Genomic DNA, 24,042 nt, shown 5'->3' on the forward strand with positions numbered 1-24,042 from the left:
TAGTAATTACCTGTCACCTCACCTGTCAGATATGCACATTAAAGAAGGCAGGTTGGACAAAAATATGGAAACACCAAAAACACAACACATTACTATGCCTAATATGGTGTAGGAAACCTGTTGGCATTCAAAACCACCTCCATTCACCTCAAAATGGATAAATACCAGACCTGTACTGTTTTCAAGGGAGTCTTAGACCATTATTCCTGCAAAATAGTGGCAAGTTCAGGTAACGATTGTGGAAACGGAAAGCGATAATACGCCCTGCTTTCCAAAGTAGACCACAAAGACTCAGTAATATTTAGATCTGGTGACTGTTGGGCAGTGGAGATTCAATAGTTCATCCCCATGTGCTCACAAAACCAGTCCTGGACAATGGGAACTGTGTGAACCGAGGCACTGTTGTCTTATAATATAGCATACCCATTGGGGAACAAACATTGTATCATGGAACGGACCTAATCAGCCAAAGTGGTCACATAATTTTTGATGGTAATTTGACCTTGCAGAGTAATTGTAAAATATCATGATATGGCTGCCCAAATCATTACTGAACCCCCAGCATGTTTTACTCTTAGGACATAAACTCAAGCAGAAGTTGAACACTGTGAAACAAGACTCATCCGACCAAATTACTTTGTTTTATTGCTCCAGCCAGGCCTTATCTTCAGCACAACTTTTTCCTGTTACGAGCGTTTGTGTCCACAGCTCATGGTCTAGTGGCTAGCGTTGCTTCCTCTGGATCACAGGGTACTGGGTTCGATTCCTGTCTGTGTTGAGGATTTTCTCTGCCTGGGGACTGGTTGCTTGTGTTGTCCTCATCATTTCATCATCATTTGTGACAGTGGCTAGAGTAGACTGTGTAAAAATTGGGACTTTGTACGGGCACTGATGGCCCCGCAGTTGAGTGCTCCACAAACGAATAATCATCATCATCATCAACCACCACCACAACAACAACGAGTATTTGCATCACTGAAGAGTGGTTTTGGAATTCCAGCTCACTGTGCAATTCCCTGCTTATGGAGCTCCTTTGTGTTGTCTTCGTGCTTGTGCAAAATTTAGTTCTGCAGTGACTTTTGCAGCTGTCGTTCTTTTACTTTTCCTCACAATTCTCTTCAGTGACCGTCTGTCATGATCACTCGACACACATGCTTTCGTCTACATTGTGACCTAGCGGATGATGATATTGCGAATTCTTTGTGTGCAATATTAGTTTCGGCATGGTGCCTCTTGAACCACCAAACACATCAGCTCCCTTAGTCACGGGAGCATCCACCGTACAAGCACCGACAATTTGCCCACATATGAATTCACTTAGCTCCGACTTAATGCACTCACAACTACACAAACATTGTTCTGACCACAGCTTACACTTGCAACATATTGAAGAGATTGCACGAGGGCCATTCATGGTCAAGTACAAGAGTACAATCTGCAGTTTGGCTATTATCTCCATTTCTTTTCAAACATTTGTTTCTCATGATGTTTGCATGTTTTTGTCAATCTACTTTACATATGTGCTGTAAATGGTGCATGCAGAGAATGAGACCAAATGATTTTAAACCTCATTTGCAGGTCTATCTGTAGATTATCCAGTGCAATACTCAAATGCTGAACTTATGTAGTTTTCAGATGAATTCACAGTTGTGAATAATGACTACTATCAACTGTAGAATGGAATGATGACAATGAAAATTTGTGCCGGATCAGGACTTGAACCCGGATTTCCTACTTATCGCAAGTGGGTCTGGCGCAAATTTTCATTTTCATCATTCCATTCTACAGCTGATGGTAGTCATTATTCGCAATTGCGAATTCATCTGAAGTGTTTAGCGATGGCTGTGGTCCCCGCAGTGCATTGTCATCAGAATAACACCAGCACTGCAGTATCGTATTATGTAGTTTTTTTTGTTAATAAATGAGTCTAAAGTCTAGGAAAGAGCAGTGCAGCCCTGGACATTTCTCCTATATTTCACACAGATTGGCTATATGTCACTGTAGTGTAGGCAGTGGAAGGGTAATTCTAAGTGTAAAGTGAAAGCCAAGGAAAAGTGACGAAACCAATGAATGTGATTTTCATAATACGGAACAATACACGTATAAAGAACTAAAACGAATCGTTTTTAGTATGTATGCACAAGTTTTTGTCAAGATCATAATTATTTTATTTTACAATTTCCCAAATGTTTCCGTTTCAGTAGCATACTGTACGAGGGTTATTTTTTTAAGTAAGGGCCGTTCGCGCGTATAGTCCCGTAGTTCGCGTGGACACCGCAACAAGCCACCGCGCCATTTGCCGGCATCCTTCCCGTTCACACTGATGCAAGTTGCAGCTCTGTAGCTGACGTGTACGCATCGCTGTGCTAATTTATAATGTTTACGATTATTGAATCGCCCGCCGCGTGTGAAATACGGTCAGTGATACGTTTTTTGACTGCGAGAAGCCTATCAGCTGCAGAAATTCACCGTCAGTTAACAGAAGTTTATGGCTTGAATGCGATGAGTGAAGGTAAAGTGCGTCAATGGGTTAGAGTGTTTAAAAATGGCCGTCAAAACGTCCATGACGAAGAACGCTCAGGCCGGCCCTCTGTGATCACCGATGATTTGGTGGCTGCAGTCGAAACAAAGATTCGTGAGGACAGAAGATACACAATTTCCACTCTTTCTTTGGAATTTCCACAAGTTTCAAGATCGGTTTTGTACAAAATTGTGTCTGAAAACCTAAACTTTAAGAAACTGTGTTCTCGGTGGGTACCCAGACTCCTCACAGAGGACCACAAAGGGAAGAGATTTGCCACTTCATTGGACTTTTTGATTCGTTACGAGGAAGAAGGGGAGGGGAATTGTCACTGGAGATGAAACATGGGTATCCCGTATCACTCCCGAAAGCAAGCGACAATCGATGGAATGGCGACACACAACCTCGCCCGTCAAGGTCAAAGCCAAACAGACGCTGTCAAAGCGCAAGATTATGGCAACTGTGTTCTGGGACCGGTGCGGTGTTTTGCTAGTGGACTTTATGCCACGAGGAACGACAATCAACTCAGATGCCTACTGTGCAACTCTAAAGAAGCTCCGCAGAACAATTAAAAACAAAAGGCGCGGCATGCTGACAAAAGGAGTTTTGTTCCTGCACGATAACGCTAGGCCTCACACCTCTCAAAAGACTCAGGATTTGATTGATTCTTTTGGCTGGGAAGTTTTGGACCTTGCTCCTAGCGAGCACTTCAATGACGACGATGAAGTGAAAGCGGCCGTAAACTCTTGGCTGTCAGAGCAGGCGGCCGAATTCTTTGAAGAGGGAATTAAAAACTTAGTTGTACGGTATGACAAGTGCTTAAATAAACAAGGCAACTATGTAGAAAAATAGGTAAAAGTGTGTAGAGTCAGAAAATAAAAGTTTTTTACAAAAGTATTTGCATCTTTTTTTAAAAATAAAAACGGCCCTTACTTAAAAAACAACCCTCGTAAAAGACCAGATAGCAAAAGACACCTTAAGAAGAATTTTCCTGTACAACCATGTACATTGCATTATTTCTTCTTCACTTGCAATCTTTTTATAACAAATCTGATGATAGTGACGCCAAAACACATTACGCAAAAATTCTAAAATAAAATAATGGTAATTTAGACAAAGATCTATTTGTAAGTGAATGTGGCATTATGACAAGACGCTTGTCTGTATCTACGAAATGGTTTATAATTACACCATAGACAGTCATTGATCAAAGGTTACATATGTCTTGCTTTATTTTGCTTTATCGTTACAGCTATATAATTATTGTGTGCCAAAAATTTATTTATTATTTGCAGCAAGTACAAGGGTCAGTCAAAAAGTAATGCCTCCCATTTTTTGCAGTTTCGATTTGGCAAGAATTTCAAATGCAACTACATAAGTTGAAAACCATGACATTGTTGATTAATTTTTGACTTCCAATATAATGTCTGTCCATTTCCACAGTTTTGGTCCGTATTTTAACGAAGGCATATATTCCAGTGTGGTAAAACTTATGATCCTATTCCGAAGCCATTGATGCAAAGAAATTTTCACAGCATCATCATCTTAAAATGTAATTCCGTGATATACTCTTTTTAGCAGCTAAAAAAGGCCGAAGTCTGGTGGTGCCGGATCAGGGCTGTATGGGGGATAAGACAAGAATTCTCATCCAGTTTTCACAATCTCTTCAGTGGTACCCAACTTGCACAAACTTTTCTGGTATCCTAGTTGTTGAATAATCCTCACCATACTTCCCTAACTGAGGGAGGTAATGCAACACAAAAACGTCTGCAGTCACACAGTAGTCGCCGTGAATGATGTCGACGACTCGCTGAATGTTGTGCGGAGGCACTGAGTCATCAGCCTGCATTTTGTCAGCCAACAGTGTTTGCCCTTCACCTTAGTTACAGTAACAAACCCACTGCCCAACAGTGCCGATACCCACTGTTGCATCACTGTACACATTTTTCAGTCTCTCATGAATGTGAATTTGTGTTTCTCCTAATGCATTCAAGAACCATATCACAGAACACTGTCTCAATATGAACGTGGATGTCGGCCATTTTGCAAGTGACTATAGTACTGGCATCTATCGACTCAGAAAGTTACTACTGCAATGGATTTGAGGAGAAGCTTTGCGAAGTAGTGCCAAATTCAAATTTTTGAATTGACGAATCTTATTTAAGAAGGAAAAAAAAAGAAAAACATTATGGTAGGCATCACTTTTTGAGTGACCCTTATATATTTTTCAAATTTTGCAATTACATCCTCCTTTTTTCTTTCTTTCTTTCTTTCTTTCCTTCCTTCCTTCCTATTACATACATCTGCACATTTCATCGTAATATTGACATCAAAATTTTGCAGTTACTTGTGCTTACTGTTATGAAACATGCCATCCGACAGCTACTACCTCCCTGGTTACTTGCAGTCATGTGTTCCCATCTCATAGCAGGGTGACCTGTGCCAGCATTGCTTCACTAAACACACAAGTAAGAGCATTGCACCTGATCTGTATTACTAAATGGCTGGCTAACTTTTTCGCACCGATCCCCCCCCTCCCGGCCTTCCCTCCAGCATCAGGCATGTTGTTTTAATTTATTACCTCTGTACTACTAACTTTCTATGCTATACAATTTGCAGATAGTATCCACATATACAACTAAATGTACCTGCAAAATTATAACATAAAAAAATAAAATTGCATTGTGACATAATACTTTGATTGTGACTATATATGATGTAATTTCATGCTCTTTCTTTTAACACATGTCAAAAATTGTGCAACAGTAAATGATTTTGCTTTTTGACAAACAAATATACCTTTGTTCCAAACACTTCTGTTTAAATTGTTTGAATAATTCTGATATATGGATTGCATCCACTTGATATGATCTTAGAAGTGAATATTTGAATTCTCTCAATGTTTGCTGTATTACAAAATTACAGACCAAAACTGACAATAAAGATAGAGAAATAACTTTAACACGAGAAGCAGAAACACTAACAACTAAAAACATTACTTTATTTTATTATGGTGTCATGTCAGAAAGAATAGCCCATAACTTTTGTAAAACTAATGTATGAATCAGTTTCCACATCTATGACAAAAGTAGGGGCAACCGTCAGACATACGCACACAAAACATAGCCATTTACACAATCAAGAAGTTATAAAATCAAATGTGATATCACACATTGTTTGCACATTTCAGTGTTCACATTGTTTATTATTCACAGAACTCTACCAGAGAGTTTACTCATGTTTTACAACTGGTCAGGTGGTAAGTCACAGGGTTGGTCGCACAATTCACACACACAGTTGCTGCCGGGGGTGTGAAAACTCTTGTTCTTACATATTTTGTGGTGGTATCCGTGCACTGCTATTGAGTTCACCAGTTGTTGGAGTTCTTGATTTGTGTTGGTCCAGGATCCGTTTGTCATGGCTTCTGTTGTATAAAAGAGCACATTTATTCTAATAATAAAATTTTGTGAATTTGAAAGTTTCCATGTGTGGCAACAAGTAGATGTTTCTCCAACAGATTCAGTCAGCACACAAAGATATGCAAGAACTGTAAATCCTCTTTTAATGCACGTCTAAAATACTACAGCCGTTAACACCAACATCGTACAGCAATCATTAAATGTCTTACATATGGTAGAGAAAGACAGATTAATGGATGCTGTAGAAGAAATTTATATTTATAGTGCCTTCAAAGAACAACCACAATATATACTTGGTGAACAAATGGACCTCACAAATAAAAATTTTCTCGATGGTTTTAGACATATACCCTAATATATTACACTGTAAGTGGCACTTTCAGATATCGCCCTGTCATGATATACATAATCTACTCAAAATTACAGTACATAAAATGGAATGTCATGATCAGTACATGATCAGTGTCATAGACTGGTTGCTGTTTAAAATGCATGCATATTGTGTTGTAACTCTGCCCAGTGTCAACCTTGTGTCAAAAATATTGAAATTGGTTGTATGATTTGTTTTCTAGATGCTTCTGTTGCAGGAAGACATAAAATACATCTTGCAATGGCAGCCAGGCCTGGTAGAACTCTTTCTTGTCTGCTCTACTATTTCAAGATATCATCTCAGGGGTGCATTAAAATATAGGGATATACTTCATCTGCTGTGGAGGAGTTTTTATTCTTCCATTCCTTGAATGAAACAATCTCTCTTCCTGGGTGGTACTGATACTGCACTTGTAGCCTCTATGTTAATAAACAAGTGAGAGAGAAATAATACCAAACTTAGGTTGGAATCATTGTGGTGTACCTGGAAAAAAATGTGGTTTCCACTGATAATATATTATACGTATTATAATAAATCCATACACCAAAAGACACTATACAGCAACTATAGAAAAATGATTACATTAATAATTGCATGTCTTACCTGCATAACTTGCACACATTCGTCGCACAGTGCTAGGAATTTTCTGCTTTTCATTGATGTCAAGCATGTTAGTGTATTGGAAAGATGGCCAAAGAAATGTAGAAATTTTATTTTTGGAAGTAATTACAACCTTCTCACGTAGAAAACTCAGGAGCTCTATTTTTAATCCCTCGTACCTCCTGTTAAGATATGCATATGTGTTATGCTACTTAATCACAAATCTATTCCACTCCCAATCATAATGAAGTCATCTTTGTACCTCCAGTCACTCCATTCATTGTCACTGACACTGCAGATTTGCAATTTATGAAACCAAAGGATAAATAACTGGATTGTAGGTTCTTTTCACTTTGTGTTTCGTTAGTGGCCTCTTTAAATTGTTTCCAGAAATTGCAATTCTTCCTGCATCTCATTATCTTATTCCTGTAATCTGTAAGCAGAATTCTTTTCCATCAGCAAAGCAGCAGTTTCGTTACATTGAGCGTGTGAAGAGTCTAGTGTAGTGAACAAGTATTTCTAACCAATGCTGACCCGTTGTTTCAAAGAGGAGCAGAGGCCTCATTTCATGTACCGTACCATGCATTTTGCTGTATTTATTGTTGCTGCGATGTTCGGAGCATCAAAAGTGTGGCCAGCTGCTGTGTTCATACGATGAACAGCACAGGGAAGCCTATCGTGATTTTCCAAAGTTTTTATTATATTAACATTCTGGAATAATTTTGTAAATAAAACTTCATTCACAATAGACAAATATGTGTTTATGTTATGTGCTGTATGTATCAAATAGTGCAAATGTTTGTGTGAATCAATCCATCCATGAACTGTTGCAGCAGATGTTTTATTAATAACTTTTGTATTAACAGAAAGCATTACACTTTTTCCAATTGCTTCAACCTCTTCTTTGACATGTGTACTTATTGTAGAGAGATGTGGATCTGCATAGCTAACTTCTCCACATAGATGTATCAGTTCTTGAACAAGTTCTTCGAAACCTTCCCCAGAACAGCATTAAAGGGTCTCCTATCCTCAGGATGCATTGTAACACAATTTATTGTAATACAAATTTTTATCACTGCTAGTATCCGAGAAAGAACTGTGTCAGTGGGGGCTTTCTTAAAATTGTGTTTCCTGAAAAGAGTGGTCCCAACTGGTAACACAATAATGTAGAGCAGTTTACGCACGGTGTGTACCTAGTAGCTCTGTTGCTTTTATCTTTGAAGACCCTTCTTCAACATGTACTCATTGGTTTCAGGCTTATTTTTTACTGCACTTATTTCCGAACTGTGCATGGTCTCTCTCTCTCTCTCTCTCTCTCTCTCTCTCTCTCTCTCTCTCTCTCTCTCTACTAGAAGATTTGTGAAGTTTTGTGTGCCTTAACACACTGTGCCATGAAAAAGTAGTCAAAAGAGGGGAAGAGTGGAGACTCTTCAGAGATTGACACTGTGGAGATAAATTTCAGAATTTTCACTTTTGTAATAAATAAAGAAACATTCATTTCTTAAGAGTTAAATGTTAACCTATTGAAGGAAGAGAGCCATTTTCCGAAGCTTATACCTGTCAAATGTTATGTGATATCCAACTGTGGAAAATCAGTGGTGGGATAATCGACAGGAAAAAAGAATTATTTCAGTGAGTCCAGTAGTTTTTAAGGTATGACCTGATAAGTTAACTTATTGAAGAAGAAGATAAATGCTTGAAAGTGATTTTCTGTTACTACGTAAGGCAGACAGCTGCCTTCAACATTGCATTGCTTACAGGGACAACTTCATGACTTTGGCCCTTAAATGTCGGATGTCAATCAATTGAAATCTATTTATAGGATACGGTCATGTCTTCTGTACTAGGCCAAGATAGCTGGTGTGGGCAGCCTATGCAGTTAGGATGTGCTCATCGTGTCTCACATTTTGCATAGTCGGTCATGTAGGGCTCTGTTGCTATTCAGCACACAAAGTGGAAATACTATCAATGTCTTTCTGGCTTTCCTGGCAATAATTTGTTACTTTCTTAAAGTCACCAGCATCAGTGAGCAGCCTGCTAATGTTACGTTACTAATGAATTTTATATTTGTGGTAAGAACATTACTGTACTGGTTACTTTTCCTTGGGGAACACTTACTGTTTGTGTCGAGTATTTCCCATCCATTATTCATCAAGTAAAAGGAGTTGGGGCAGTATGCATTTATTCAGAAGATACATTGTTTGCTCTTTATCAGCTGATAAACTACTTTCACAAACTTTGAAAGACAGTATGCCTTCATCGAGTAGGTGCAATAAATTGTGAAAAAGTGATCTGGTTCTTCTAGGACCTTATTTTCAAAGTATGTTATGATTCAGCATTGAAATGCTCTGGGATTTTGCAAGTTACCAAAGCAAAATTCAGTGGGGTTTTGCAGTATTATGATAAAGCAAAAAATCAGGGATCATGATCACCACCACCTTGAACAGTTTCCAGCTCCAGGCTGGGCCCATTTGGAACATAAGCCTCGCCATAGTCCTGGTTTCTCCCAGTGTTTCAATAATTTTGCAGGAAACTTCTCCCTGTCTGCAATCTTCAGTGATCTCTTTCTCATTTCTTCCATTTTCCCCGATAACACTTCCCAAGTTCTTGACACTTCGCACTTTCTTCAATTGTTAACCTACAATTCTTATTTCACTAGTTGGTCTACATTTTTTTCTAGTTTTAACCAGGATCTCACATTTGTTTACATTACATTTCATTCCATACTGTCACACAGTTTCTTCCTGAATCTCTTCCTCCCTGTTTTCTCAGACCATTCACGAGCAGTGTTGCTTACATCTGTCTTCTCCAGTCTTTTCTGCCACTTTAGTGATTATCTCATCCAAGACCACAGTGAAGAGGAGAGGTGACAATGCACTGCCATTTGTTTGCTGAACCATTCCTTCCCTTCATTTCCCACTTTCACATAACTCAGGGTTCCTTAGTACATCTTATCCATTCTGCTTGTTGTCTCTTTTTCCACTCTCTTCTTTTCTAGTGCTTCCCAGACCTTTCTTCTATAGACACTGTCAAATGACTTTTCTATATCAAGAAGGGCCAGCACAATGTTTCCCTAAATTCATAGTGGTGCTCCTGGAGCTGCTTACTGCAAATATAAGGTTAACAGTTGACTGCCCTGATCTGAAGCCATGCTGTTCCTCTCTCAATTTGTTCTTGATCGTTCCTTGGATTCTACTCTCCAGGATCTTATCATGTATCTTGGCACAGTGTGGTATCATTGTGACACCACTGCAGTTACTGTAATCCTTCTTACTCCTCCCCCCCCCCCCTCCCGTAGTGTTGTTGTTGTTGTTGTTTCCCCCCCCCCCCCCTCCATATTATGATGATAGAAGAAGAAAGATGTTTATATTCATTCATTCAGGAAAAAGTTACAGAATTTTCATGTAGAAAGTAGGTACTCCTGCACACTCCTAACGAGTTGGTTAGTGAAGAACATAACTTTGCGGTGATGTATGAAAATATTCTATTTTAATGAACTGAATTTTTTACATGTATATGTTTGAAATGAGTATTTCTGGCTTTCATTTTATTATTTTCCCTGTGTTTCAGCCTGATGTGACATCAAGGAGTGAAAGTGAGGATTTAGGTAAGAACATTCACAAGCCACGAATTTTTGAAAATCATTTATTTGGTGTAGAAGCAAATTCATAATGAGAATTGTGCAACATGACTTCACATTGTCTTGCTTTCGTATTCTGATCAAGTAGTTGTAGTAGTTCAGTACTACTTAGTTAATCCTCGCATAAAATTCTCTCTACCTGCATTTTCACTTATTTATCTAATTTACTGTAATATTAAAGTACAATAATAAATTATGCCAGTCCTTCAGCCTGTTAAGTGTTCTTAGTTTCTCCTACTAGTTTTTGTTCTCAAAACTTGAGCTACGCAGTGCTGTTTCTGAGCTAGCACCACAGTTACATAGATGTGTATGGCATCTACTCACATAGATCATATTTAACAATCTTAAATGCAACTAGCTGTTACAGAAGCATTTGTTACCTGTGTCTTCACAAGCCAGAAAACAGGATATTTCAAAATGAATATACTGATTTTAAGGCTTTGAAGCATTTATTATATTCAGTCTACAGTTTTAAATAATCATGAAATAGAAGAGCAGCTCAAACAGTTTTTCTTACAAGTGTTCAGTTGAGGACCATTCATCACACATCTAGTCGATACGATAGTTCTTCACTAACCTTGATTAGTGTGTCTGGAGTAATTGTTACAACGGTGCTGTTTCTAAAGTTGGATAGATAAGCTGGTAGAAGAAGCACATACAGGTAAAAATTGCATGGCATCAAATCATGTATGGACATAAAGGTCATGCAAAAAAAGTTCTTTTCATTCAGCCCCTTGTGGTCAGTCTAGTGGTCAGATACAACACTGTTGAACCAATTGTAGCTGCCAAGTGAAGTTTTTTGATTCTGCTTTTCATCTGCAAAGTAATGCCCATTAACTTTCCACCAGGATGTGGCAAAAAAAGAAATCAATTTAGCGGAGTCTTTGTGGGGATTTGTGTGTGTTCACTTTGCCTCTTAGGTGAAATGTCGATTGATCACTGAAGATGACAGGATCCAGAAAATCTTCAGTCATGCAGCAACATTTTGTATGCAGAGTTGGTAGGTAACCCATAGTCTGCAGGCTTTAGAGTTTGTAACAACCGAAAATGATTAAGATGCAGTTGGAAGCATCTTGTTAAATCTCCACACAAACATCACTCTAACTACAAATTCACGATTCGCTTTTGGAACTGTTTTCTTGGGGCTACGCATGAGAGACAGTCACTCTTGGTAGTCCCATACTCTTCCCTTTGTGCAGAAGTATACAAACAAAACTGTTTGAGTTGCTGTTTCATTTTATGTATTATTTATAATGGTATGTTAAATGTAATAAATGCAACAAATCCCTAAAACCCGCACGGTTCATTTTGAAACAGCCTTTACTATCAACTACTGTAGTGCATCCTCCAGACTTGTCTTTTTATTTTGATGTTGAATTGTGCTATTCAGTCCTCACTTAGTTATCTTACAGGTGCATATAGGTATTGGGGAGAGGGGATATTGGGAAATAAGTCATAGGAGAAGCAGGATTTGGCAGTCCTTGATTTCTGTTTTAAGCTTTACTTGCACACACTTGTGCATGCACGTGTGGGAGAGTGAGTAGGTTAAATGATGTAAGCAGCAAGGGTATGCTGACTTTTAATTGTTTTTGTTGCAGAATTATCCTGTTATGTTATAAATGAATTTATAATGTACAATCAACAAAACAAAAGTGTTCATATAGAAAACATCCAGGTCCCATGTCGGGTATTGTTGGCATGTACAGTCAAGTCACAAATAGTGGCAACACATTTATCACAACAACGAGGCCATTTATACAGAACATTGAAAAATTATACCAATTTACTATATACAGAAGTATAGGATGTCCTAGTGACCATGAAATGCATAGTGATTTAACTGACAGCATTAGATGCAGTCTGAGGGAACTGTTAGCACCAGTGTGCAAGTAGCTCATGGTCAAAGTACCCAGTCATCATTCATTGAATCAGACTTCTAGTCCACTGTCTAGCCAGTATGTTTCATGTCCCTGCTGTACCAAATGGCGATAGCCTTTCTGTGGTAGTTTCTCTTTTCTTGATGAGTACAGCACTGCTGCATATTATTTGTGGTCTGTAAGAGAACTGTCATAGTATGAGTTAACTATAACTGTATTACAGAACTCACAAAATTTTATACAAAATTCATCCAAGTTATTTTAAGGGCATTCTTTATTATACTATATTATTACTGTTATTTTGAGGAGTAAGTTATTTTAGATCAACCAGACTTCTAGCAAAATTTTAGCTTTCACAAAGCTCCTATTTCAGATGTAGGAGAGAGCAACTATTCGAATTATTATGCGGGCGCTGATAACCTCGCTGTTGTGCGCCCTAAAACACTAATAATCATCATCATCATCGAATTATTATGCAATTCTTTGGTATGAATGAAACTAGTAATTATATACCTTTTTTCCAAAGTACGCACTCAAATGTAAGCACCAAGGTCAACAGCACTCCTTTTGCCCTTTTATTCAGGAAAACAAAACTACATTTTCGTCAGTTAGTCTCATGCAACTTAAATTCAGCACTTATTTCTGAACAATGCAGTGTCACGTCCAGTTTTGAAAATTTTAGCCCATTCTTGATGTAAATCCTAGCACCAATCACAGTAAGCTGATTTGAATGTTTGTCATTACTGATGACAGTGACTGCAATAAAATATATAAACTGTAACACGGCTGTAACAAGCAAGTGGGTGGTTAGTCATCTTTTACTGCACAACAGATAGTGTTAAAACTGTTTCCAAAAACAAAGGATAAGGTTAAAAATAAAGAAAAACAGTTGGTGCACACGCATGTATGGGTAACATTTATTTACCACATGAGCCTTCTTGTAAATCAGTCATCTCACACAGGTGACCTGTCTGTGATCTTCTGGCAGATATTGGCACATCATCATATTGTGCCAAAGTGGTTAAATTAAAACACTGTTTGTATGGTGGTATTTGTATGAAAGCTGAAAGAAAATTAGTTCATTGAACACAGTACTGACCAATCTCCAGGAGTTTTGGGCATTTGTTGAACAGTGATGAATCAACTTAGCATCCAAAGCCATTATCAGGACCATTGGTGGTACCTTCTGCTATAAAGTTGTGTGTCCAATTGATCTGGTAATAAAATATTTAGTAGTGTATTATGTGTACTGAATATTAGTAGGAGTCACTGTTTATAAATTAAACAGAATTAACTAGCGGGAAGAAAATATAGCAGAACAAAAACCTTCCGCACTTTTTTTTTTTTTTTTTTTTTTTTTTTTTTTTTTTTTTTTTTTTTTTTTTTTAAGTATGCTTAATGGTTGTTTACCTTATTAAGACAATCAAGTGACAGATTTATTTATTTATTCTAGTGGTGGTATCAGACAAGGATCCAGATGAGCCAGCTAAAAGTGAGAAAGCAGACAAGCCAGAAAAAGCAGAAGTTATAGACTTGACACTGAGTGATTCTGATGATGACACAAGTAGTGCAACAAAAGACAAAAGCTCTAAAGATTCATCTCAACAGTTAATGAAGACATCAGGTATGTAATGGGCAATTTTAGTTCTTCCAAAATAACTGTCATCATTAGGCTTTGAATATAATGTACAGAACAACTTAACTGAAGGCATTGGAAGAAGGGAATGCAAAATATTATTGCTGTTGCAGTCTTGGATGTTGCCACATTTTCTCCCAAGATGTAATGTGGTAATGAATTAGTTGAAAGTGTTTCTCAAGTTAATTTTAGTTTGGGTATCTCAAACCAAATGGAGAATCATTATCTCTTGTCAGTTAGGGGGATGACTTTATATTTTTATTCAGTTGTAAAAATTACTTTTTTTCTAAAGCATTTGCTAAAAACATAACACAAAGCTGAAGAACATACACTATGTGTACACTTTTTATTTAAATTACAGTACGTATCGACCTGTTTTGTCTCAGCATTTGAAATATTAAATCTAGAAAAAATAAATAAAATGCTTAATATTATAACATACTGAAGAGTATTTTCTGGCTGACATCAGTAGTTTATATTTCTAAATTAATAAGGTACAAACGTTAAATTTATACAAGAATTTCAACATGCCTCTTGTACAAGGCACCTACTTAGCATTTATACAATGAAGTTTTTTTTTTTTTTTTTTTATTTCTTAGTTAATAATGTACACATCATTAAATTTACAGAATGATGATTTAACTTTTACGCATGTTGCAGTTGTGATGCTCTGTACAGTAAGGCATTAATATTTCAGTCAGTGCTTCAGTCTGTTATAAACCCTGGAACATATTTTTCACACAGAAATACTGAGAGTAAAATGAACATGATCTTTCAGCTTATACCTTTTATAATTACAAAGAGCCCTTAAAGACCGTTCCTTTTCAGTTTCCTTCATACATATAGAATATGATGCTCACTGCCTGGACATCATTTTCCTCAAGCAATATGATGCAATTCTCAAGAGATTTACTCGTATTTTTCATACTGTTAAAACAATTCTAATGTTTTGTTACTACCATCTCAGTGTTTGAAGTGAGATTATAGCTGTTGAACATACTGTTCCAGTCAGATGAATTGCAAAACCTCTCCGTGAGCATGCACCTACAGTGAAAGTCGGTGACCCCCCAATACAGTGAAAGTCGGTGACCCCCCAACTGAATTTCAAGAACTGGGCTTCAATATCCACTGCGGAAGGAGTAACAAAACTACTAAAATAAAGTTAAAATCTATTCGTCACTAAATCACTGTCAACGTTTTCTAACAAAGACTATAGTACTGTTGCCACTCCATCAGAATGTTCACTCAGGGTCTCCTTTTCAGTACTATTTTCGTTCGTAACAAGTGCAATAGACAGAAACTATGCGAAAGGCGATTTTGAAAGGTGCTTTATCCGCAACAGCAGGTTTGTTTTAAAGCATAAAACAGTTTCAAAAACTTTGGTAATTGGTTTTTGTGCCATTATTTTCTGCTATGATGTTTTGTTCTCCTTTTATATACACGACCTCAAAACTAAATTCTTGTAGGAAGAGGCACCATCTTGCTATTTCTTTTGTGTAATAGTTTGCGTGTTAAGTAAAATGACTGGACTTGGTGGTCACAAAATACTTCTGTTCGTTTCCCTCATAGGTAATATTGGACTTTTCTGAATGCTCAAACCACTGCCATTGCTTTAAATTTGGTCACTGAATATGATAACTAACATTCTGTAAGGGTTTTCCTTCAACTTCTCTGATCTGAAACAGATGTGCCCCCACTCCTTGTGATGAAGCACCTGTGCTCAAGCATAGGTCTTTACTCATGTCCAGATGGCACAGTAAATTAGCATTTATTAAGGCTTTCATAAAAGCGTTAAAATCCTCCTGCCTTCAGCTGGTATCGCATGACTTTTCCTGTATCTGGTAGTATTCCTTCTGGAGAGATGACATGCTCTTCCCACCTGGCAGTCGTGATCACTAAGCCATGTACATAGAGCGTTGCTCTACTTAGCAGCTCTGGGCCCAACACTGCCCAGCACTATTATGAATGCACTAGCGCTGACGTTTAGCCCAAAGGGTAAAACGCAAAGTGTACAACTTCTACCAAAACAAATAATACAGTATATTTTCTGCTGTCGGGATGTATTGTTGTCTGCCAGTATGATACTCTGAGACAGACCTATAGTTGTTCAACACCTAATCCTGTGAAATTTTAACAGTTGTTTATGTAAATTCTCAGGCTTTACCCTCATCGACACAATGATTGTGTTTGTTTCCCTTGCTTCCAATAACAAACAGTTGTGGTGGCCCGGTGTAATGTTAAGCTCTCTCTATACAGCTGAAGCGTTTTCGTGGACTTACTTGCTGAAGAATGCTGGTTCTGCTTTCTTGCAGTCTTCTGCTAGCTCCGGGTGCTTCTCCGCTTTCACTGCTAGGAAGGGAAATTTTCACTCTCTCGCTCTCTCTCTCTCTCTCTTCTTATTTAAAAAATACGCTACTCTTGGAATATCATTCAATGCACCAGAACATATTTATTTCCACTTTGTACAAAAAAACAACTAAACTGTATGACGTAAGCCCACACATTACTGGGCACCCAGAATCAGTTAATTATACATTTTTGAACACAATTAATACATAAGCTTTTATCGTGGCTGACCATCCACGTACTCTCAACAGCAGTTTAACGTCTAATAAACAGTCACTATTTCGAATCTCTCCATTTGTTTTTTAACAATACAATGCTACATTACTCTTTGCAGCCGGCCACGGAGTTTCCGGGCTGTATTTGCTTATTCTTGCAGGTCGCGCTGAACACTTGCCAATGCCGACGAATTATCTCCCTTCCACCTGTACAAACAATAAATGGGTGCAGTATCCCATGCTCATCCTTACGCCCTGCTTTAAAATAACGTGTGTTCGAAACGGCTGGAACACAAGTGTCTCCAGACTTTCGTAAAATTCTGGGGCACTACACTCCCATTAGGTTTTGTAAAAGCTGAAAGAAGAAACATCCATTTTATAAACATAATCTTTGATAATCCTAGATCGCTTCACAAACAATTGTTTATATTGCAAAATTAACTTGTCTTTGTGTCTGAGGTAAATACGGAGATTCCTTTACCTTATTTTGCACCACATTAATGTCTGTGTGTTTATCTAATTACTGATCATTACATTGAGCATTTATAAAAATACTTCAGGATAAAAGAATTGAAAGTCTATGTTGCTTTGTATTTGTTATGACTTGGTTTTGTTCAAACTAGTTCCATCAGAATCACGTGTTTGTCCAACTGGAAATAACACTAGTTGTTACTTCAAACTGTCGAAAGAAATCCATTCTGAGAATACATATAACTATTAATTTCTCCGCCACAAGAAATGTACATTTTATGGTAACCTCATTAAGGGTGACGGGTATGCGCTTTTGTAGTTTCATTCCTCTTGACCTGTCTCCCATGGCAATCAGAATTTTACAATTTTGAATGGTAAGGTTGGTATATGCATATTGTTTTTGATCTTGTTTAAAAAAACGCATTTATATTACATTGGTCGAAGCTCTGGTGTCCAGTGCAATAGGTACTAAAATATTTTGTAGTTTGGTATTTCTTATTGCCTGTACTATTTCATCAGTGTTTTTATTATTAAGTACCTTCGTTGCATATAACTCATCTTTTACATCTTGGTCTTTATCATAATATAAAAAATGCATGTTTTGTGAATCAATTCCCCCACTTTCCTATTCGTTTGTTGTCAGTTTCTCCACCTTGTGTGGGACCAACAGTTACTGGTCTGTACTAATTACCGTTCACATTATTTGGTCTCCTACAGGGACGTTGGCTTATAAAAAATATTAGGGGGGAGGCATACTGGCGGTCTTGCCCCAGGAAATTTTCTAAATTTTAGATGAAAAATAGTGAGTTTAAAAGTTTTTTAAGCATTTTAGAGTCATATGATCAACATTAGAACCCCAAAAAACTTGACTCTTGATAACTCGACACTCCAGGAAACTTGACAAACTTGACGCATTTTTTGACTTTGAAAAAAGAAACAAAACATCAACACTCATGGTATTTTCATAAATAGCTAATTTAATTTACAGTAATAATCATGCTTATATACTATTACAGGGCAATGAATATATAGTGCTGAAACGACTAAATTTATATTTAAATAAATCCTTAAACTATAATTAATAGAATAAAACATGAAATATTGCTGTTCTACAGTAATAGCACTTTGATTAATAAGTGAAATAGCTAATTTAATCATACTTTGAATAAGGCTCAGGGTTCATTAAATGAAAACAATATCTGAAAGTTAATGCTTTAATAGTTAATAAAGTTTATAGAGTATGACTAATACTTTCAGTCAAAAAGTACCTACGAAGCAGGTTTTAATTGGGTCTTACCCCTAAAAATATTTAAGTATTTTGAAGTACCTAATACAGTACTACAGTATATAGTAATACAGTACTAAACTAGTACTAATATTTCAAAACTGAAAATTTAACATTATTTATGTATTTAATTCTCTATTTTATAAAGATTTTTAATATTGTTCTAAATGCCATTATTAGGGCTAGAGTGTCTTCAGAAAGGTGCAAATGTCAACTGTCTGACTGGATTATTGAATATGAAGTCGTTGATGACTGGTCGGATATCGAGTTCATCCAAAACGTCTCGATGGGCATGAAGAACAGCCAAGTTGTTCAATCGCTTCTGTCACATTGTTGATCAGAGATAAGACTTCAGACATCTAAGAACGTTAAAAGACCATTCTGCTGTTGCTGTCGTGATTGGAACTACTTGGAGAAGCTTAATGCCCTTTACTACTTCACATAAAATTTCGCCAACTGCAGGCTCTTGTGTGATGTGCTTTCTTACATCATGCATGTTTTTTAAGACCAGTTGTTTATTATTCGTGACATCAGCTAACATATTCAAGTGTAAGCGCAGTCTCTCAATGTCTAGGTCATTTTTGAAAAACTCTGTTGATTTGTCCAAATTTGTTTCACCTCTGTTTACTAAAAGCAAATACTCTTGTTCTATTGCAATGACCTGTGAGTCCAGTTGAAGCAAACCACTCAGTAATGCAAGATTGCACCGTGTCACAAACTTCAGTGTAAATAGTTTTGTATTATTCCTTTGGGATTTTGAAAGTGTGCGGTGAACTGGCTTTGTTGTTTTCATACCTCTTTGGTATACTTCGATTACGAGGAAGAAAAGGATAAACTTGTGAAGGCGTTTTCTTTTAAATGCAATTCCCAGAAGTGTTCAGAACTGTCACACCTTCCATTCAATATACGAATCAAGCCCTCATATATTTTTTCCAGATCGGCAACACTGAGATAAGGGCATTGAATGTTTTCATTGACATCCTCTACTGGGTTCATTGCATGCCAATAAAGACGTAAAAAGAAATAAGTCTTGAATTGTACATTGACTCAAGATAGCCTGTACATTTGTAACCTGCCTCTGTTTTGTCGCCTGCAGAAAATGTTTCAAAAAACTCTAGAAGTTCTTCAAAGTTTTTTACTATTCTCAAGATACTAGAAGGTCGCATAGTCCATGGAGTAGGGCAAAGGGGTCGTAGACCAGCTTGGTCGTTGGCACTCTCACAGCATGTGCTTCTGAAGAGTCCCATCCTTTTGTTGGAGTCCCTTATGGTGATTATTAAGTCCTTCGCTAAAGACATAATATCCCTCATAGATGTAAGATGGCAGGGACTGTCTACAACTGCCAAGTCTAAACTGTGAGGAGTGCAGTGCACACAACGTGCTTTTGGTTGTTTATCCAAAACTAAGTTTTTTAGTCCTTTGAACTTACCTCTCATATTCGAGGCACCATCATAGCACTGTCCTCATAAGTTATCCATTCACAAATCAAGACGAGCAAAAATGTCTTTTAAAATACTAAATAGAGTTTGTGATTCAGTGTTGGGGGTCTCGCATAAGCCAATAAAATCTTCATTGACGATTAAGGTATCATCGTCAGTATGAATACAAAATGAAACTTGTTCATGAATCAAAGAATCACTTGTTTCGTCAACCATAATATAAAAATGTTCAGTCTTCTTGATTGAAGCCAATATCTTTCTCAAAACAAACTCTCCTAGTAGATCAATGATCTCGTTTTGAATTTGGGACGTCAACCTATACGCCAAACGCCCTAACCAATCTTTAAACTCCGGTATATCTTTCTTTCAGAGTTCCAACAATTGAAAAAAATAGAGTTTACATCTTCATGCACTCTAATTGCTAGTCCTTGTTGGCATGGAAATTGCACAGTAGTAAAAATTGTCTCCAGAGCTAAACAGCCTTTCTTCATATCACTATGTAACTGTTCATTCAGTTGGGAGATCACACTTCGGTTAGTGATAAAATTTAGTTTCAGATCATCATCTTTATACATCAACGTATTTCTATGAAGAGGAATTTTTCCAAAGCCTTTTTCCAGTTCGAAAACCCTACAGAAGTAAATGCGTCCTCTCTCTCTCTCTCTCTCTCTCTCTCTCTCTCTAAGAAAATTGTTAGATTTTTAGGATCTGCCTGTCTGCAGGTTTTGCAAAAAACTTTTTCGGTAGATGATTCATATTCTAGCCATGTATATTTGATCAACCAAGACTTCTGAAATGATCTTGACTTACTGGATTGTCGAGGTTTCAGCTGTGTACGGTTCTCGCCTGAAGACGACGAAGCAATTGACGATGCAATAATTGTTGGAGGTTGACTTGCAGTATCATCAACATCCAAGCGCGTCTTTTTGGGAACAAATTTATCAATTGCAAACGTAATTCACAATACACTAAGAGACTAAAGTAAACCAATAAAATGTTGTTGTTGTGGTCTTCAGTCCACAGACTGGTTTGATGCAGCTCTCCATGCTACTCTATCCTGTGCAAGCTTCATCATCTCCCACCTACCTACTGCAACCTACATCCTTCTGAATCTGCTTAGTGTATTCATATCTTGGTCTCCCTCTACGATTTTTACCCTCCCTGCTGCCGTCCAATACTAAATTGGTGATCCCTTGATGCCTCAGAATATGTCCTACCAACTGATCCCTTCTTCTAGTCAACTTGTACCACAAATTTCTCTTCTCCTCAATTCTAGTCAATACCTCCTCATTAGTTATGTGATCTACCCACCTAATCTTCAGCATTCTTCTGTAGCACCAAATTTCGAAATCTTCTATTCTCTTTTTGTCTAAACTATTTATCGTCCACGTTTCACTTCCATACATGGCTACACTCCATACAAATACTTTCAGAAACGACTTCCCGACACTTAAATCTATACTCGATGTTAACAAATTTCTCTTCGTCAGAAACGCTTTCCTTGCCATTGCCAGTCTACATTTTATATCCTCTCTACTTCGACCACCATCAGTTATTTTGCTCCCCAAATAGCAAAACTCCTTTACTACTTTAAGCGTCTCATTTCCTAATCTAATTCCCTCAGCATCACCCGACTTAATTCGACTACATTCCATTATCCTCGTTTTGCTTTTGTCGATGTTCATCTTATACCCTCCTTTCCTGACACTGTCCATTCCGTTCAACTGCTCTTCCAAGTCCTTTGCTGTCTCTGACAGAATTATAATGTCATCGGCAAACATCAAAGTTTTTATTTCTTCTCCATGGATTTTAATACCTACTCCGAATTTTTCTTTTGTTTCCTTTACTGCTTGCTCAATATACAGTTTGAATAACACCGGGGAGAGGCTACAACCCTGTCTCACTCCCTTCCCAGCCACTGCATCCCTTTCATGCCCCTCGACTCTCATAACTGCCATCTGGTTTCTGTACAAATTGTAAATAGCCTTTCGCTCCCTATATTTTACCCCTGCCACCTTCAGAATTTGAAAGAGAGTATTCCAGTCAACATTATCAAAAGCTTTCTCTAAGTATACAAATGCTAGAAACGTGGGTTTGCCTTTCCTTAATCTATTTTGTAAGATAAGTGTCGTAGGGTCAGTATTGCCTCATGTGTTCCAACATTTCTGCGGAAATCAAACTGATCTTCCCCAAGGTTGACGTCTACCAGTTTTTCCATTCATCTCTAAAGAATTTGTGTTAGTATTTTCCAGCTGTGGCTTATTAAACCGATAGTTCAGTAATTTTCACATCTGTCAACACCTGCTGTCTTCGGGACTGGAATTATTATATTCTTCTTTAAGTCTGATGGTATTTCGCTTGTCTCATACATCTTGCTCACCAGATGGTAGAGTTTTGTCAGGACTGGCTCTCCCAAGGCTATCAGTAGTTCTAATGGAATGTTGTCTACTCCCGGGGTCTTGGTTCGACTTAGGTCTTTCGGTGCTCTGTCAAACTCTTGGCGCAGTATCATATCTCCCATTTCATCTTCATCTACATCCTCTTCCATTTCCATATTGTCCTCAAGAACATCGCCCTTGTGTAGACCCTCTATATACTCCTTCCACCTTTGTGCTTTCCCTTCTTTGCTTAGAACTGGAGTCGGTATCTGTGGTCTCCTATAATCTGTAGCACCTTGCCAATTAGTGTACCTGCCTGTGTTTTAGGATTTGGTCAGTTCCAGTAGCTTGGTTCACACCCATGGCCACCTCTCTTTTGATAACCGTTGTTTCGACAATAACCAAAATTACTCTGCCTATTACCTGACAGTGATGTATATGGCTGCCAACCATGGTCATTGTTGTTACCAGGCTGGTTGTTTCCATTGCTTTGGACATTTGACTGTGGATCTTCTTGAGCTTGGCCGTCTTCGTGTATGAGAGATGTGGAATCCAGTTCCTAGAGAAAATATGATGGTATCTAATACCCAGAGAAAATACTCAAGGTCTGGCTCATGTCCAGGGTTACATTAATGTCATCTGGTCTTATTTGCATACTTTTCAAAGTATTTTTGCAGTCCTCCTCATTTGCTATTCAACAGTTGTGAGTTAAAGACTTCTCGCCACAGTCTTCCGTGAACACTAATGGACCAAAAATTACCCAAAATGGATTGCTTAGATTGTTCATGTGTTGACAATGTTCTCCAACATTTGCTGCCCAGAGCAGTGCGTCTCCTTGGGTGACTTGTACCATGCAGCATATTTTTTGTGATTCGGCCTAGCTTCATTACATCATTGCTCTTATAAAAATGATGAAATGAACTTTTTTGTCCCTGTGGACAAGACCTGAAATTGGCAACATTTTGATAAGCTTTCATCCACCAAGGTCCTGTTTCCTGTGAGTGTGGTAATGATGTAAGGCAGTGGGAGGTACTTTATTTGGTTTGTCAGCAGTAGCCATGTTCATTATATGTGCAGAAACCCTTTTCATTGGCTTTGTGAAAATGCAGAGTTAACATATATTTTCTCTTTTATGTGATACGTTCTCCTGCATGTTTCTGGGATTAACAAATTTGTTCTAACTAACTCTGGCAGTGGCCAGCTCAGAACAAATTTACTTCTCAGTGACTTTGGCTGTCTGAATGGCATTTATTGTCCAAGCTAACTCATCGCGTGTTGTTAGTGTTTGATCATATGTGTTTGACATATTTGTAAAATTCTCATTGAGATCATTTGACATATTTATAAAAATGTGTTTTAAAATTTCTATCATGCCATTCATACTGCTTGCCTTGAGCAGTGTGTTGTTTCCCAATATTTGAGGGGGAGGGGGGGCTGTTCTTTTCCTCATAAACATCTGTGTTCACACTACACTGGACTGTTGTAAATTTCAAAGCCAGCTACACTGCGTCTTACAAAACTATTACATGAAAAAGCACACTCTGTTGACAATTGTGCTGGCAGTTCATCTATTGTCTGCACTGAGATATGAGATATTGTATAATGCAGTGTTTTTGCATGTAGTTTTTGTTAAATTTAAATCTGCTTTATTGCTCGCATAGCTGTCATCTTGTTGCTTTGCTGTCTCAGTCATTTCATTTTATTTATTTGTGTTTATTATTTTTCCTTTCAAAATTTTCTTTTGGTTTCATATTGCGGAATATCTATGTATATCTTTAGCTATGTTAATTGTTGTTTAAATTACTGCAAGTTACTTTCAATTTTCATTGAAAGTTGTAGTGTACT

The 24,042-nt window shown here is 37.6% G+C and overlaps 1 protein-coding gene across 5 annotated transcripts in view; it reads left to right on the forward strand.

Moving 5' to 3' along the window:
• LOC126483834 (E3 SUMO-protein ligase PIAS3) overlaps positions 1–24,042 on the forward strand; it is a 277,101-nt gene that overhangs the window by 186,691 nt on the left and 66,368 nt on the right. For all 5 annotated transcript variants that reach the window (XM_050107036.1, XM_050107041.1, XM_050107039.1 and 2 more), the window contains 2 exons: positions 10,481–10,517; positions 13,881–14,051. In XM_050107036.1, coding sequence (XP_049962993.1) covers positions 10,481–10,517; positions 13,881–14,051 — 208 coding nt within the window. The remainder of the gene's footprint in view (positions 1–10,480; positions 10,518–13,880; positions 14,052–24,042) is intronic.

Source organism: Schistocerca serialis, chromosome 6 (assembly GCF_023864345.2).
Source record: "Schistocerca serialis cubense isolate TAMUIC-IGC-003099 chromosome 6, iqSchSeri2.2, whole genome shotgun sequence".
Taxonomy (NCBI): Eukaryota; Metazoa; Arthropoda; class Insecta; order Orthoptera; family Acrididae; genus Schistocerca; species Schistocerca serialis.